The 17,660-nt window shown below is 32.4% G+C and overlaps 1 protein-coding gene across 2 annotated transcripts in view; it reads left to right on the forward strand.

The window, feature by feature from the left end:
* Positions 1-17,660, forward strand: part of by (focal adhesion protein tensin) — a 294,492-nt gene that overhangs the window by 68,538 nt on the left and 208,294 nt on the right. For both annotated transcript variants that reach the window (XM_090161244.1, XM_090161246.1), the window contains exon 2: positions 13,120-13,267. In XM_090161244.1, the coding sequence (XP_090017370.1) occupies positions 13,120-13,267 (148 nt within the window). The remainder of the gene's footprint in view (positions 1-13,119; positions 13,268-17,660) is intronic.

The raw sequence follows: 17,660 nt of genomic DNA on the forward strand, positions 1-17,660 counted from the left end.
AGGTTACGAGTTCATCTCAGACGAGGGGCTAACCACTCTTAGAAAGTCTGTACACCGGATTACGCTTAGATTACCACTGCCAAAGGCACTGTAAGGCAGGGACTTCAAAGATTACGCGTAATCCCATTAGCACAGTCAAAGGTACGGCTCTGTACACCGATTACGCGGAGTGATCATCCCCTCGATCTCAGATTAAGCGGCAGTGTCATAAAAAGGCTCGATTTGAAAATAGTTCTTTTTATAAAATAACCTTGGCCATCTTGTTGAAATGTTGCCTCCCCGCTTCAGCTGTGGATCCGTTTTCTCGCCCACTAAAGAGCTTATGAACTCATTCTTTGGCATTGGCTGAACTATTCCAGGGCAACATTTCAACAAGTTGGGCAAGCGTAAAGACATTTTATAATATCAACTATTAGCATTAAAACAATAAGTGACATACTTATTGTCATTATCTTACTTGTGTGGCAACCCTGACTTAGCCCTATGTCAGTGAAATCAGGGAATTTAAAAATGGGCCTAAAAAGACAGTTAAGGTCAAAGAATTTTAAGAATTTGTAAAAGTTCACAGAAAAATCAGAGAATTCAATTTTATCTTGACGCTTTTTTAAGGTAATTTTTCTCTAGATCTATGTAAAATTCTATGATTCTCATATATTTCCTTGAAAGGTTGGATAATTTTTCCAAAATTGCAATAACCTTCATAAGTTCATTCATTAACTTCTGATGAAAGTAAAATATAAAATAAAAATTTTGACCTTAAAAATTCAGGGAAAATATCTTAAAATGATCAGGGAATTTGAGTCTCAAAATATTGTGGCAACCCTGTAAGTAGACCGTAAAGAAAATGGTTCTTCATACACAAGGAATTTAAACTACAATTAGAGTTTATAACACAGATACTTTTCACCCCTTTCCAAAGTAATTGTATTCCACAAAGTAAATGTAACGACAAACGCGAGCCTGTCGTTTTTAATTTTAACTTGAGACCTCGCTTGAGACCTACCGGTAAGCGTTTGTCTGAAGAATTTAAATTTTAAATCGACTTGTTGAGCTAATGGTTAAAGCCAGGGGGACGGTTTTTTATTTTTAAATTAATTTAAGCGTTTTTTATATGCATATTTATGATTTCAATACAGTTGTAATCGATAGCTAGGTCATTCACTATTTTTCAATTAGTAGTTCTTGTCTTAATTAGCTACGATACGTCAACCTTGAATCCTTGTCAACGTTCGGTATCGGCGTCGTAGACCACCCAAAATAAGAGAAAATATTTTTAATATTTTTTTGGCCAAGAATTTATTACACTTACAAGTTAGTGAAAAATTTTAGGTGACTTTTTATCCACCTCAAAGTCTACCAGTATGCTGCACCCCTTTAACGTCAATCAAATTAGTCCGATATTTCATTGGTTCCCTAAAACTGACGTCTTCCAACGAGAGCGCATACAAACATCTCAACATTATCATTATCATCATAAATCATAAATTCTTGATTTAAATCTTTGATTACAAGTCGTTTTTTTTAAATCTTCGATTACACGTTGTTATTTTTTGTTTAAATCTTTGATTACAAGTCGTTATTTTTGGCTCAAAGCTTTGATTACAAGTAGTTATTTTTGGTTTAAAGCTTTGATTACAAGTCGTTATTTTTTGTTTAAATCTTTGATTACAAGTCGTTATTTTGTGTTTAAATCTTTGATTACAAGTCGTTATTTTGGGTTTAAATCTTTGATTACAAGTCGTTTTTTTTAAATCTTCGATTACACGTTGTTATTTTTTGTTTAAATCTTTGATTACAAGTCGTTATTTTTGGCTCAAAGCTTTGATTACAAGTCGTTATTTTTTGTTTAAATCTTTGATTACAAGTCGTTATTTTGTGTTTAAATCTTTGATTACAAGTCGTTATTTTGGGTTTAAATCTTCGATTACAAGTCGTTATTTTGGGTTTAAATCTTCGATTACAAGTCGTTGTTTTTTAAATCTTCGATTACACGTTGTTATTTTTTGTTTAAATCTTTGATTACAAGTCGTTATTTTTGGCTCAAAGCTTTGATTACAAGTCGTTATTTTTTGTTTAAATCTTTGATTACAAGTCGTTATTTTGTGTTTAAATCTTTGATTACAAGTAGTTATTTTTGGTTTAAAGCTTTGATTACAAGTCGTTATTTTTTGTTTAAATCTTTGATTACAAGTCGTTATTTTGTGTTTAAATCTTTGATTACAAGTCGTTATTTTGGGTTTAAATCTTTGATTACAAGTCGTTGTTTTTAAATCTTCGATTACACGTTGTTATTTTTTGTTTAAATCTTCGATTACAAGTCGTTATTTTGGGTTTAAATCTTTGATCACAAGTCGTCATTTTTGGTTTAAATCTTTGATTACAAGTCGTTATTTTTTATTTAAATCTTTGATTACAAGTCGTTATTTTGGGTTTAAATCTTGGATCACAAGTCGTCATTTTTGGTTTAAATCTTTGATTACAAGTCGTTTTTTTTAAATCTTCGATTACACGTTGTTATTTTTTGTTTAAATCTTTGATTACAAGTCGTTATTTTTGGCTCAAAGCTTTGATTACAAGTAGTTATTTTTGGTTTAAAGCTTTGATTACAAGTCGTTATTTTTTGTTTAAATCTTTGATTACAAGTCGTTATTTTGTGTTTAAATCTTTGATTACAAGTCGTTATTTTGGGTTTAAATCTTTGATTACAAGTCGTTTTTTTTAAATCTTCGATTACACGTTGTTATTTTTTGTTTAAATCTTTGATTACAAGTCGTTATTTTTGGCTCAAAGCTTTGATTACAAGTCGTTATTTTTTGTTTAAATCTTTGATTACAAGTCGTTATTTTGTGTTTAAATCTTTGATTACAAGTCGTTATTTTGGGTTTAAATCTTCGATTACAAGTCGTTATTTTGGGTTTAAATCTTCGATTACAAGTCGTTGTTTTTTAAATCTTCGATTACACGTTGTTATTTTTTGTTTAAATCTTTGATTACAAGTCGTTATTTTTGGCTCAAAGCTTTGATTACAAGTCGTTATTTTTTGTTTAAATCTTTGATTACAAGTCGTTATTTTGTGTTTAAATCTTTGATTACAAGTAGTTATTTTTGGTTTAAAGCTTTGATTACAAGTCGTTATTTTTTGTTTAAATCTTTGATTACAAGTCGTTATTTTTTGTTTAAATCTTTGATTACAAGTCGTTATTTTGTGTTTAAATCTTTGATTACAAGTCGTTATTTTGGGTTTAAATCTTTGATTACAAGTCGTTGTTTTTAAATCTTCGATTACACGTTGTTATTTTTTGTTTAAATCTTCGATTACAAGTCGTTATTTTGGGTTTAAATCTTTGATCACAAGTCGTCATTTTTGGTTTAAATCTTTGATTACAAGTCGTTATTTTTTATTTAAATCTTTGATTACAAGTCGTTATTTTTGGTTTAAATCTTCGATTACAAGTCGTTATTTTTTATTTAAATCTTCGATTACACGTTGTTATTTTTTGTTTAAATCTTTGATTACAAGTCCTTTTGTTTTTAAATCTTCGATTACACGTTGTTATTTTTTGTTTAAATCTTTGATTACAAGTCGTTATTTTTGGCTCAAAGCTTTGATTACAAGTAGTTATTTTTGGTTTAAATCTTTGATTACAAGTCGTTATGTTTTGTTTAAATCTTCGATTACAAGTCGTTATTTTTTATTTAAATCTTTGATTACAAGTCGTTATTTTTGGTTTAAATCTTCGATTACAAGTCGTTATTTTTGTTTAAATCTTCGATTACAAGTCGTTTTTTTTTAAATCTTCGATTACACGTTGTTATTTTTTGTTTAAATCTTTGATTACAAGTCCTTTTTTTTTTAAATCTTCGATTACACGTTGTTATTTTTTGTTTAAATCTTTGATTACAAGTCGTTATTTTTGGCTCAAAGCTTTGATTACAAGTAGTTATTTTTGGTTTAAATCTTTGATTACAAGTCGTTATGTTTTGTTTAAATCTTCGATTACAAGTCGTTATTTTAGGTTTAAATCTTCGATTACAAGTCGTTGTTTTTGAGTTAAATCTTTGATTACAAGTCGTTGTTTTTTGTTTAAATCTTCGATTACAAGTCGTTATTTTTGGTTTAAATCTTCGATTACAAGTCGTTATTTTTGGTTTAAATCTTCGATTACAAGTCGTTGTTTTTGAGTTAAATCTTCGATTACAAGTCGTTGTTTTTTGTTTAAATCTTTGATTACAAATCGTAATTTTTGTTTAAATCTTCGATTACAAGTCGTTATTTTTTATTTAAATCTTTGATTACAAGTGGTTATTTTTGGTTTAAAAATTTATTCAAGTCGCTTATTATAGTGTGTTTATGTGAACTTACAAACGTACTTTCTGTAGCCATTTTATTTAAATTTAATTAAAATTAATTTAGTGTATATTAACGCTGCGTGCAAATTATTAACAAATTTGTTGTACAATGTTTAAAAATCAATTAAAATGATTTAAAATATTAAATAAATTTATAAATACATTCTGGGTGCTCTTTAACCTTCAAAAATTATAAACAATATAAATTAAATTCATGACAATCGATCGGCGCGACAATCTCGATTCTTAAGTCCTTCAAATTTAATCAAAATATAGTATCATTATATCGTTTAATTATGCCAAAGAGCGTTTAAAAATCACCATAATTTTCACACTTTTAATGAACCTTGGTTTTTCGTAATCATTAAATTTTAATATAAAAAACTCTAGATTTTTTAACGCGATATTGTTCACGCAACTTATATCGTTAACGTAAGACAGGCCTTGTAAAAGGCGGAGTGCGTTAGGTTCGATAGTTTCGGGGTACGCTTGTACGGGTTTGTCATGTTCTTTTGGCGGTCGAAATTAAAGAGACGACCTTGCAACGTGATCTTTGAAATCTCAACGACTCCGGCTATTTGCTAAATTTATGATTTGCAGAATTTTATTTACTGTTATTATAAGTAATTTAAATAAGTATGACACTAATAAGTTAATGATAACGTAAGCAACGTAATAAAAATAAGTATGACACTTCCTATTGTTTTAATACAATTTTTTTGAACCTTTTTTCTACACTCACACTTCAGCCCGACTTAGACTTGCAACCTAACTAACAAGGAGACGACCCGAGGTGGTTATCTCCGATTTGGTTCAAACTCGGGTGGTAAGTAGACCTTCATGTAACTTGAAAATCCCTAAAAGGATGGACAAGAATGGGCTTTCGTTTTGCCATGACAACCAAAAATGTTTTTAACAACTTAAAATCTGATTACTCGTATTCACCCAATATAAGTATATTTTCTCATATTTACCAAAATTGACGTATATTGGTCCAAATGTACCAGATTTAGACATGATCTGAATTATGTATCTAATTGATGAACCTTTTTTAATTTTTTGAAAAGTATTGTTAGGGAGGGGACCCTTAAAATCTTCGATTTTCCCATTTTAATTTCCATAGAGAAAATCAGTTTTTAAGTTGTGAAAAACATTTTTGGTTGCCATGGCAAAACGAAAGCCCATTCTTGTCCACCCTTTTAGGAATTTTCAAGTTACATGAAGGTCAACTTACCACCCGAGTTTGAACCAAATCGGAGATGACCACCTCGGGTAGTCTCCTTATCGTCATTGGTATTGGTATATTTTGCCTTGGGCTAATTTAAACACTATCGTACTCTGTGCTGAATTAAACCTTGACTTTACAATTCCTGTGAATTCCGGTTATAATTTTAGATAATTGTCATACTTATCGTTATGTTACTCGTGATGATAGTCCGTCGCAGATTGATTGCGTAATCGGTAGTTTCGAAAGAGGAAACTCGGCACACTCTACTCGATCTGTTCCAATGCAAAAAGGTAATAAATAAGACAGAAAATCCTTCCAAATTCGCTAATATTTACCTTCATTTCTGAAAGTATGTTTTAGTCTATTTTAAAACACGCGAAAAAGTAGATTAGTCCATAATTAAAAGGGATAATATAGCTAAACCCTAAACAAATTTGAAGAAATTAAAAAGTCTATTTTAAATTCAGATGCAATAATTTATAATTATTATTTTGCAAAGTAAATGTCGATAAATTTCGAGAGAAAACCCTTCCAAATTTTTAATATTTTGCAAAGTAAACGTCATTTTTATTGTTGAAAGTGTTTAAATTTTCAAAAATATTTTAGTAATCTTGCAACACTTCCGAATACCAATAACGGCTCAGGGAAAGTTCGCAGTCCTTAGCCACGTAATGATTTATATGGCCACTGGCGAAACACTTATCATTTGAAAATATTAGCGTGGCGAGAATAGGAAGTGTCATACTTATGTTCATTATGTTACTTGTGCGTTTATAATTATTTTTAATCATTTTGCGACCCCCTTCGCGTCTGTGTGCGTAATATTAATAATTATCGGGTTCCCGGGATTTCATGTCTCTTAATAAGCACCTACCGAAGCAATTTAGGACCACCAAATTTCGGATGAATATCTGCTTATATATGCGTTTGAAAAAAAAATGGCCACTCCTTTTTAGGATTTATCAAAATGGTATTCACGTGACGTCATATCTGCGTTGAATTATGGCCGATATTTAGACAACTTATACGTAAACGGGTAGCTTTCACGTGACGTCATCTGTCGTTAAAGGCCCGCTGTTGTACTAACGTATTAGCCTAGCTGATTATGGTACTACAGTACCTATGACTGTGGTACCTATATCTGATTGTTTTTATTTCTACTTAACAATAATAGGTGTTTTCTTTTCGCTTGTTGCGGGATTTCGGAGTAGGGTAAGAAGAGTAAGTCTATGACGTCATTTTACTCCGATTCTGTGTTGGCGAATAGATTGAGTCGGAGTAAAAACGTTTTTCCAAAATGTCTGTCAAAATTCTGGTTAGCAGACGACAAAATCCGATTTACTGCTTTTCGTAAGGAGTAAAAAGAGTAGCCCTAATACTCCGGAACAAGCGAATATATTATGGGGCGGAGTAATTCTCATCCCCGGAACAGGCGAATAATGTTTTATGTTTCAATTTTTTATTTTTCCGGAAAATTAACAACACTAGTTTCCCCTTTCCACAAAAACTTGTTGAGGTTAACGGTAATAGTTAGTGTAGGGAGCTGTTGGCTCGATCGTGTGGCATGCAGGGCTTGCCACCACCCTCCTACGCATTGTAACCCGCCCACCTGAATTAATGGCTTTAAAAGTCGCTTGATGACTTAGGCCTAAGGTGGTGCCTTGGGTATTTGCCTAGCTGATTATTATTATTTTTTATTTCGTTACTGTAGTATTTCATAGGACGATATTGCAAACAGAGTTAAAATGATAACATATATTATTATTATTACTGATGGTAACTGTACTTTTTCGGGGAAACATTTCGTATAGTTAGATTTGTCGGGCTATAAATACCTTTAAGCTTACATCATTTCTATAGAATGTTGTTCAATTTTATCGTGAAAACGTTAATAATATTAAACAACTGTTATTCAGCAACCAATCAGCTGGTCTTTAGTTCGAACCATTGTATTCTCCGAGCAATTTAAACGTCAAAATCAGATGTGTGTAATAAAAAATGTCCGGCTTTGATAAATGGCACAAATACGAGGAAAACCATATGGCGAAATAATTTAATCGCGTTTTCTTCAAAATATAAGCCTCGTAAATTTGATTGTAAAGATTCAAATTTCAATTTCGTGTCAAAGATTCGCGCGAAATCGACTTCCATAACGCCATATTTTTGTCATTTAAATCCTTATCTATCTCACTTAATTTCTCATCAAGGTGACCAAACTCTCGATGCCGCATTGGTGGCGGCAAATAAAACTAATAATTTCGGTTGTTGAAATCATTGGCTAGATGACGCCGTTTGATGGTAAAGATATTTGCAAAGCGCCCACCCAGATCGCGTCGGGGTATTAATTTTTCTGGGAGCGTTTTTAATAAAAAAAATAAAGAAAATTATTAAACTCTAAATAGGTAGTACTGCGTGACATTTAGACCCAATCCATCCCGAAAAACACTCATTCTACACTCCTTTACAAATGTACTCGACACGTGAAGTGTATAGTTTTTTTCCTAAGGTAGAACTTGAGGGGTCTGACGTTCAGGAAAAATGTACGGGATTTGCCAATCCACTGGAATTTTTGTATTTGTTAATTTTTTATAAATCGATTTTTGTCTACGATTTGTGAAATTGCGGATTTTTTGAAAAATCCAGACGCGGGGTGGGTCTTTTTAGAAATCCAGACGCGGGGTGGGTCTTTTTAGAAATCCAGGCTCGGGGTGGGTCTTTTTAGAAATCCAGGCTCGGGGTGGGTTTTTTAGAAATCCAGGCGCGGGGTGGGTTTTTTTAGAAATCCAGGAGCGGGGTGGGTTTTTTTAGAAATCCAGGAGCGGGGTGGGTTTTTTAGAAATCCAGGCTCGGGGTGGGTTTTTTAGAAATCCAGGCGCGAGGTGGGTTTTTTTAGAAATCCAGGAGCGGGGTGGGTTTTTTTAGAAATCCAGGAGCGGGGTGGGTTTTTTTAGAAATCCAGGAGCGGGGTGGGTCTTTTTAGAAATCTAGGCGTGAGGTGGGTCTTTTTAGAAATCTAGGCGTGAGGTGGAGATATGCAAGTTTTTCAAGAAGCCGTACGCCTATATCGTTGCGCCATCTAGTGGAATGGAGTAAAACTAACCAGAAACACGTGATATTTTTTCGGAAATAAATGTTTTTACACCCTGCCACTGAGGCGCTGGCGTACCAAATGGAAAGGGGTAGACACTGTAGGCGATTTTACCATTACTTTATAAGATCTCTGGCTTCGGTGAGTCTATGGTATTTTTCTGAATGTCCGACCCCTTTTTAGAGCTGCTATGAAGTAGTCGACGTAAAAAATTAATCGTTTGGAAATTTTGAAAAATTATAGCGATACGAGTTTCTAAACTCTGTATGTCTAGGGTAGATTTCCTTTTTTTATTTTCAATTAATTTTATTTCGTCTGTTAATCGTTGTATTAATAGTGTCGACATTGTAAGTAATGTGGCCGTTAAGAGGCCCTCCAGCTTTAATGGACGGGGGAATTTCAAATTCCAAGTCTTTCATATTCGTGGTTGTATCCGTGGTCCGTCTGCCTCTTTTGATAGCTTTTCATCGTGGTTTTAATTTGAATTTATGATTGTTAGGGTTGTGTATTCGCGATTAATTTGAAACGGCCTTGATGGTTTTCGCGTTAAAACCGTGACTAATTAGGAAGGTTTGTTATTAAGATAAGAAGACAGTGCTCCGTAATTATATCTTGCAATGAGTTTTTGTACGAGTTATTCGTGGTTGATACGGGGATCTTGAGGTCAGTCCGCGTATGGCCATACAAGGCAAGGACAGTGAAGGTCATTTTGATTAGCCGGTACTGTTCATATTTTAATTGTAATTTAAATAAATTACCGTAATTTCTAACGGTGAAGTGAACGTTTACTTAATTAATGTCCCTAATTACCGCTCATTTTTACGTTAAGTAAGATTTTGGTAGTTTGTGGTTTAACGTAAAATGTTAGGGTTTGGAATTTAACGATAGGTTTTTGGGATTTAACCTAATCCTTTAGGTTTTTGGGATTTAATAAACTTGAAACAAAGATGGTGTTATTTAATCCAATCGGGATAAAAAATAGTTTTTGGCATTTAAATAATTTTTTTTGGAAAAAGGTTTGGTATTAAAATTTTTTTTGGAAAATATTTTGGGGTTTTAAGGTAGTTTTATTTTTGGGATTTAAAGTAAAATTTTAGTTTTCCTTGAGGTTTTTCGTTATTTAAAGTAAAGTTTAAATATTTTGGGATTTAAAGCAATTTTTACCGTTTTTGGTATTTAAATTATTTTTATTGTTGTTGAAAGGTTTTGGGATTTAAGGTAGTTAAAATATTTTTAGATTAAAAGCCATTTTTTTCATTTTGGTATTTTAACTAAGAGGCTTGCATTTGGCAAAATCAGTCATTCTATTTTTTTGGTAACATTATATTTATTTATATTTATTTATATTTAGATCTAGAAAACGTTGAAGTGCTCTTAAGCAAATGACATTTAGTGAACTTTAACATTTAAAAAGTAAAATACTAAATTACAATTTTTTTTCTTATTTTCAAAATAAGCGAAAGCCGAAAATGGGGTAAGGGTTCATTTGAAGTCAAGATCATTATTTCGAATGTCTTCTCGGTGATGGGCGAATCCTTATTTAGGCGACTAAATAACAGAGAACGAACGGGCCAAAAATGAAAAGAGGGAATCTTCTTGAACCTCACCCTTTCGACGCTAAAGAAAATAATAGAAACACTCGTAATGAACTCCTCGAAATAGAATGGCTGTATAGAAAAGTCGATTTTTTATTATTTTTGTAAGTATAGACCACCCTGTAACCGTTTCAGCGATGGAGACCACCTGCGCACGAGAGAGGAAAACCCTGCTCTCCGTCCGTATTAAGAAATCATTCTCTTCGCAATTTTTTACCCTACACCCCGACTTATTTCAAATAGAGAACTTATGAAATTATGTAAAGATGTTGTTGCTGTAGTTGTAGGGTAAGATAAGCAAATTTTTGACCAATTAATGGCTCTTTTCCAGTCTAATTGTTGATAACTTTAAATATTTGTAATTAATATTTACCCAAATTTGCTTCGAATTGGATTGGTTATAAAACCTATTTTTTAACATTTTATTTTTTATTTAAAAATAACTTGATTTAAATAGTGATTTAAAGCAAATAATGTTTTATTTATTTACATCACAAAATGTATTTCAATGGAAGAATAAAAACAAATAAATATTTAATAAAATATTAAATAGTAATTAAATTTTATTTAGTTTTATATTTACAATATTTAAAAATCAATAAATTATTTAAAAGCCAAAAATCCTATTTCAATAAAAACTCAATTGATTTTATTTCTATTAAAAAATTTAAAATTTCCAACCCTCACGACTAATAGTTGATTTTATAAAATAAGAGTAGTCTTGCTCAGCTTTTTAAAATGTTGCTCTTACGTCACAAGACACAGGTTTATTAGTATATTCTTCGCACGAGCGATTTGCACGCGCGCTAGAAAAACCTATAATCCTCTGTAGCGCGCGCTCGTAGACTTGTCAAAGTAAGAGACTGTGACGTAAGAGCAACATTTCAACAAAAAGGCCACGTTATTTTATAAAAAGAACTATTTTCGAAATCATGCCCAGCTTTTGAGCCATGGCCGCCATCTTAACTAATTCGTACATATTATGATGGTGTAAAACAGTATGAAGTCCCTGACCACGTTGTTTAATTCGTTTTTAGCCCTTTACGGTGCGTGTCTTTAAAAATAGGTTTGAGACATTACCGGTTTGAAGGTCTTTATTGAACGTAGCAACTAATATTATCGTGTATTAAAATTATTTAATTTAGTGCGCTTCGTTTACGCCGAATTTTAACTCTTGAAAGATTTATTTTTAATCGTTGCACTCTCCCATCTTTTGAGAGAGGTTAAAGATAGCAAACACGTCTAGAAAGACGCCTGTCACACCAAGTTTTTTTGATTGGACATGGTTAGGCGATTTAAATCGAATATTTTTCTTATAAAAATCATTGATTTATATAGTCTTTTATACTGTATTTATGAAAATTTACAAAAGTGTTTGCTTTTGCATTGAAAATTAATTGTAGACCATTGGACCGAAATCCCATTAGTCCGAATGTACCATTCAACCGAATTCCAATCGACCGAAAACCGGTTTTCATTCAATATACCGTTAGTGATACATATTTATATATCGTAGGTTACGTGACGATAGTATATCTAATTTGGACTAAACTATGTCTTAAATATTTATTATTTCGTACCGACGTGTATTTTTAGACCTTTTTCCCTTCAAATTTGATTTTTTCCGGGTTTAATTTTGAAAAATAACCTTGATAAGAAATTAAGACCCGACGTTAAATAGTTGCCTACCATATCTAACCCAACCCAACCTGAACTAACCTAACCTAACCTAACCTGAACTAACCTACCCGAAGTGAAAACGAACCAGATTTAAATTTCCCATTCAACTGAATCCCGCCATGTTGGGCTATAAACGAAAATACTTTTCGGTTCAATGGGATTCGGTCAAACGGGATTCGGTCAAACGGGATTCGGTCAAACGGGATTCGGTCAAACGGGATTCGGTCCAATAGTATACAACCAAAATTTTAAGGGGTAAATAATTACACGTTCTAATTAGGTTTATATCAGAATAATTTAATTTTAGTTTACATTAAAAATTATGCAAATTATCATTAAATTGCCAAGGGGAAAAAATAATTTTTTTAAAAAGTTAATTAAAAGCATAAAAACCAATAAATACCAATTATCATTATAAATCAGTGCAATAAAAAAGTCGATTTTAATAAAATATTTTAATTTGGGTTTACATTATAAAGTTATGCAAATTATCAATAAAATACCCAGGAAAAAAGTCATAAAATATAACCTCAAGTTTTTATGCTTTTATGTAAACAATTTTGGCGGGAAGTCACTAAACAGCGCCAAAAATATCTAAAGTCATATTAGGGAGCGGGAAATGGTCAAAGTTTGGTGTTCCACACCTAAAACCTGAGGTTATATTCCCTTTAACATAATAAATCAGTACAATAAAAAAGATGATTTAAATCAAATTATCAATATATTACCCAGGAAGAAAAGCATAAAATGTTTTAAAAAGTTAATTAAAAGCTTAAAAATCGTTAAATATCAATTCACATAACAAATATCAGTATAATAAAAGATACGATTTCAATAATATTTCTCAAGTTTGTAATAAAGTTCAAAGAAATGTGGTTAGGCTTAAAATTTCCATTGAAAAAGGTGCCATTTCTTTGACATAATTCATAGTCGTATTTAGCGTTCTATGCCTCTTTTAACGAAGGCGTACCGTGACAAGACGAATTGGAAATTAAAGTTTTTTTCTTTTCAATTATTTTTCTTTTGATAAAATATATATATTTTTTGAAATTTCCCGCTGTTTGAGGGGTTAGTTTATTTATGTAGCCATATGCCAGAACCTTCTTTACTTAATAACGACGTAATTGTTTTTATTAAAATGTTTATTTATGCTTTGTTATTTTTGATGGTTCGAACAGGTGCACCCGGCTCAGCTGGTGACGGTCTCCACATTGGCCAACACTCGCCTCAGAAGCGTCCACACTTTCAGGGAGAAGCATTTTCGGAAACCCAGGAACTGCGATTTTTGCAAACAGAATATCTACGATCACGGAGCCGCCTGTCGAGGTAATTGCGCACTTTTTAATTTTTTAATTTGAGGCAATTTATTTGAGACCGTTTCGATTGTAAAACCTTGCTAGTGTAATTATACACATCCAAGGTTTTAAAAGTCATGGTTTTGATATGATAATATAAAATTCTAAATCAATTTTAATTAGACAATAAAATTATAGTCATTTAGTATCGTGTCTCGTTTATGAATTTTATATTATCATCGCTAGTGTAATATTAATAATAATAATAATAATAATAATAATAATAATCAGCTAGGCAAATACCAAGGCACCACCCTAGGCCTAAGTCATCGAGAGACTTTTAAAGCCTTTTAATTCAGGTGGCCGGGTTACAATGCGTAGGAGGGTGGTGGCAAGCCACGCGAGCCAACAGCTCCCTACACTAACTATTAATAAATAATAATCAGCTTAGTTAGACTCAAGTCATCTAGTGACTTTAAATGCTATTGATTTAGGTTTATACTGCGTAGGAGGGTGGTGGAAAGCTCATCATATCACTATATTCACTATTACCGTTAACCTCCTACAAGTTTTTATGGAAAGGGGAAACCGAAGAGCTCGGATGAAAACCCCTTAAATCAGCGACTTCACTCCGATAAGTGGAAGGAATTTTCTGGTAGTTCATTATTTGGTAGCCAGATGGCGACACTTGTTCCATCATAGATAGTACAGATCCCTACGGCCATGGACCGAGAATCTAAGGATATTCACTGTTCAAACTTTAAAAAGCACGCGTTAATATTGGAAATAGGAAAATCACGGTTAATTTTAGTTCAATATGGACAAACTTGGCGCCGCTGAAGTCGATTTCCGAAGTTGATTCGTAGAGAAGCTGGAACGTTCACGTTCAATTTTGACAAAATGGGGCCGTTGTTGTCGGTTAAATGATTAGGCTTAGTAAGTTTTAGACCCTTTATTTTTTTAGATTGTTTAATTAAAAGTAATGGTAATTAACCATGGTGTTAAGTAAAAATATTCTGTAAGCCGCATATGGCAGAGGTTTTTTTTTATCAAATTAACTGGAATCCATTTCATTTCTAAACTTAATTTAACGAACTAATCCTAACCTAACTTTCTCGCACGTTCTGTCGCCTAACTAAGATTCCCGTAGTGATAGTTGAACAGAATTATTGAGGCGCTGATGTATCCCAGTAAGCCTTCCGATTTAAACCACGCCTACCGTGTCAGAATATCGGGAACAGCGTATTGATTAGTCCATGATGCAAGTCCTTCTTCGGGTAGGTGGTCTGTGGTGCCACAAGCTTTGGATCAAACCCGGCTCCTCTCGCTGCAGAAGTAAATGAACCAAAGTTATTGAAATAACGCTCAGAATCGGAGAAAATCCAGTCAAATAAAAGCTAATTTCCATCCCCGTCTATTGACGCGATAAATTGCACTTAGGAATTGTGGATATAGCTATTTCTATGTATAAAAAATGGTTTCATAAAAACAAATACGTTTTTTTTTCGGCCTAGGAGCGCGCCCAATTTAAAATTAGAGGTAAAAATGTAACTTCATAAGGAAAACGCCTCCAACATGGGGAGTATAGCAGCCTGATAACGTCGGTTCATTTACTTCTGGTAGTCTCTCATTCCGCAGCGCTCTGCGAAAGGCTCGGACCGATAAAAATGAGATGAGGCGTGTCGACCCCAACAGGTGACGCTGTTCTTAAATATCAAGTGTTCCGGAGACGCTCGGCGAGAGATTGGAATGAGAGTACGCCGGGATGCGATCCAAGATCAACATTTTTATTCCACTTTTCCCCTTGAATTATGTCACTCTAAAATATCCGCTTATATTTAGAACGCTATTTTACGATTCTTAAGAGCTCCATTTGTCGCTTTTTGCACAATTTTTGCTTCATTATTTTTTCTCACTGCTTCTAAGAATTTTTGTTCGTTATTTTGGATCCAATTTTTACTCGTTTCCGGCCTATAACAGATGCGATTGCGTAAGATCATGTTTTTGGTAGGCTTGATTTAAGTCGATCAATTTATTTATATCTATTTTTTATAATGACCATGTTATTCCCGATCCCTATCACACTCAAACAGTAAGTTCCTTACCCCTGAAAAATCAAATTGAGTCTGTACCTCTTTTGTTCCCTAAATCTGATGCCTTCGAACGAGATTTAATCGTTGATTTAATTCGCTTATTATACTTCAGTGTGTTCGTGAAAATGTATAAAAGTAGTTTCTGGAGCAATTTCAAACTAAATTCCAAAAAATAATTAAATTTTATTCAGATTAATTTAAGTTTTAGTGTACCGCTGCATGCAAATTATTAAATAAATATAAAATGTTTAGAAATCAATAAAATCAATTAAAAAGATTTAATTTATTTTTCCTTTAATAAAAGCAACCCAATAGAAACCCGGTTCAGCTTTTCATTATCTAAATGCAAATTATTAACCAATTTTCTTAGTAAAGTCATAAAATGTTTAGAAATCAAAAAAATCAATTAAAAAATATTTAATTTATTTTTATATTAAAAAAGCACCCAATAGAAACCCGGTTAAGATTTTTATTATCTAAATTCGTATGTCTCCACTTAAAACTATATATATTTTCAGGATAATTAAATATTATATTTTGAAGAAGGACATTAATTTCAGGACATTTAAAACTGGGCCTAAAATGTTAAGGAACGGTCAGGTAATATTAAAAATTTGCAAAATGACAGAGAATTTTAATTAAATCTCTAATAAATTCTGATTATTTGGTTCGTTAAATTTTCTTGTCACTTTATAACTTTGTAATTACAATAAAAAGTTTTTCTTTAGTTAAAACCTAACCTGAAGTCATATTTTACTAAGTAGCTATTTTAACCTCTGATAAAAGTAAAATAGAAAATTAATAATTGTCTAATTTTTACCTTTAAAATAAGGGAATGTAAATCCGCAAATATTGCGCAATCCCGATTTAAATTTCAAATCAATGTCCACCTTGTCAAAGATGAACTTGTTTGAATAGCGGACTAAATTTCCAATATGAGGAAATTCCGCGTAAGATGTATTTTGACATCGATGTTTTGATGGAATATTAAAAAGCAAATGTTGTTGCTGAAGTTAGGTCGAAATTTGCATTTTCCTTAGCTACGAAATATTTATGGGATTCCAGGGATAAATAATTTTTTAAAGTTTTTTAATAGACGTTTTTGTAAGCGCGGCCTGAAGGGAATTCTAGATGTAAGTAGGCCCTACATAAGGACGGACCTTTCTGGACAAATATACCAAATTTGGTTGATGGTTATTTATGGCTTCTCTATCAATCACATTTTTCATTAAAGAAGTTCCTCGAGCCCGTTTGAAATGACCGCCCCCAAAGTCACGGAAAAGTCCTACTTTTAAAATCGTCACTGTGTGGTCTATTCTAAATATTTCTATTTCTCAATATGTAAAAGAGGGTTGTTTGCTGTAAATTTATGGTATGTTATGGGGTGTCTTTTGGAGTATTTTTATGGTATGTTATGTGGTGTCTTTTGGAGTATTTTTATGGTATGTAATAGGTTGTCTTTTGGAGTATTTATATGGTGTGTAATTGGGTGTCTTTTGGAGTATTTATATGGTGTGTAATAGGGTGTCTTTTGGAGTATTTTTATGGTATATTATGGGGTGTCTTTTGGAGTATTTTTACGATAGTTATGGGGTGTCTTGGAGTATTTTTATGGTATGTTATGGTGTCTTATGGTATATTTTTATGGAACGTTATTGGATTGTCTTTTGGTGTATTTTATGGTACGTTATTGGATTGTCTTTTGGTGTATTTTATGGTACGTTATTGGATTGTCTTTTGGTGTATTTTATGGTACGTTATGGGGTGTTTTTGGTGTATTTTATGGTACGTTATGGGGTGTTTTTGGTGTATTTTATGGTACGTTATGGATTGTTTTTGGTGTATTTTATGGTACGTTATGGAGTGTTTTTGGTGTATTTTATGGTACGTTATGGGGTGTTTTTGGTGTATTTTATGGTACGTTATGGGGTGTTTTTGGTGTATTTTATGGTACGTTATGGGGTGTTTTTGGAGTATTTTATGGTACGTTATGGCTTGGTTTATGGAATATTTTTGTAGTGTTTTGGAGATCTGTTTTCCATGAATTAGCGGTGGCTTCGGTATAAATTTTTCGATAGGTGTAAAGTGAAACGAATTGATATGTAATTTACATAAACAAACCAAAGTTTCACTAGAATTTTTAAAATACTTCTTACTATAAACAATTTTTGCAATTGGTTACGCAGTTTTCGTTCGAGCGCCAATAAATATTTTATTAAAGCAGCCGCTTCGCGCGCCAAGGGTTAGCGAAATAAATTTAAAAAAGACTTTTAGTGAAGTAGGGGAAAAAGGCAAAAAGGATTTCACCAAAAGAGAAGTTCCCTCTGAATC

This window comes from Leiobunum rupestre, chromosome 10, assembly GCF_980474605.1.
Source record: "Leiobunum rupestre chromosome 10, qqLeiRupe1.1.hap1, whole genome shotgun sequence".
NCBI lineage: Eukaryota > Metazoa > Arthropoda > Arachnida > Opiliones > Sclerosomatidae > Leiobunum > Leiobunum rupestre.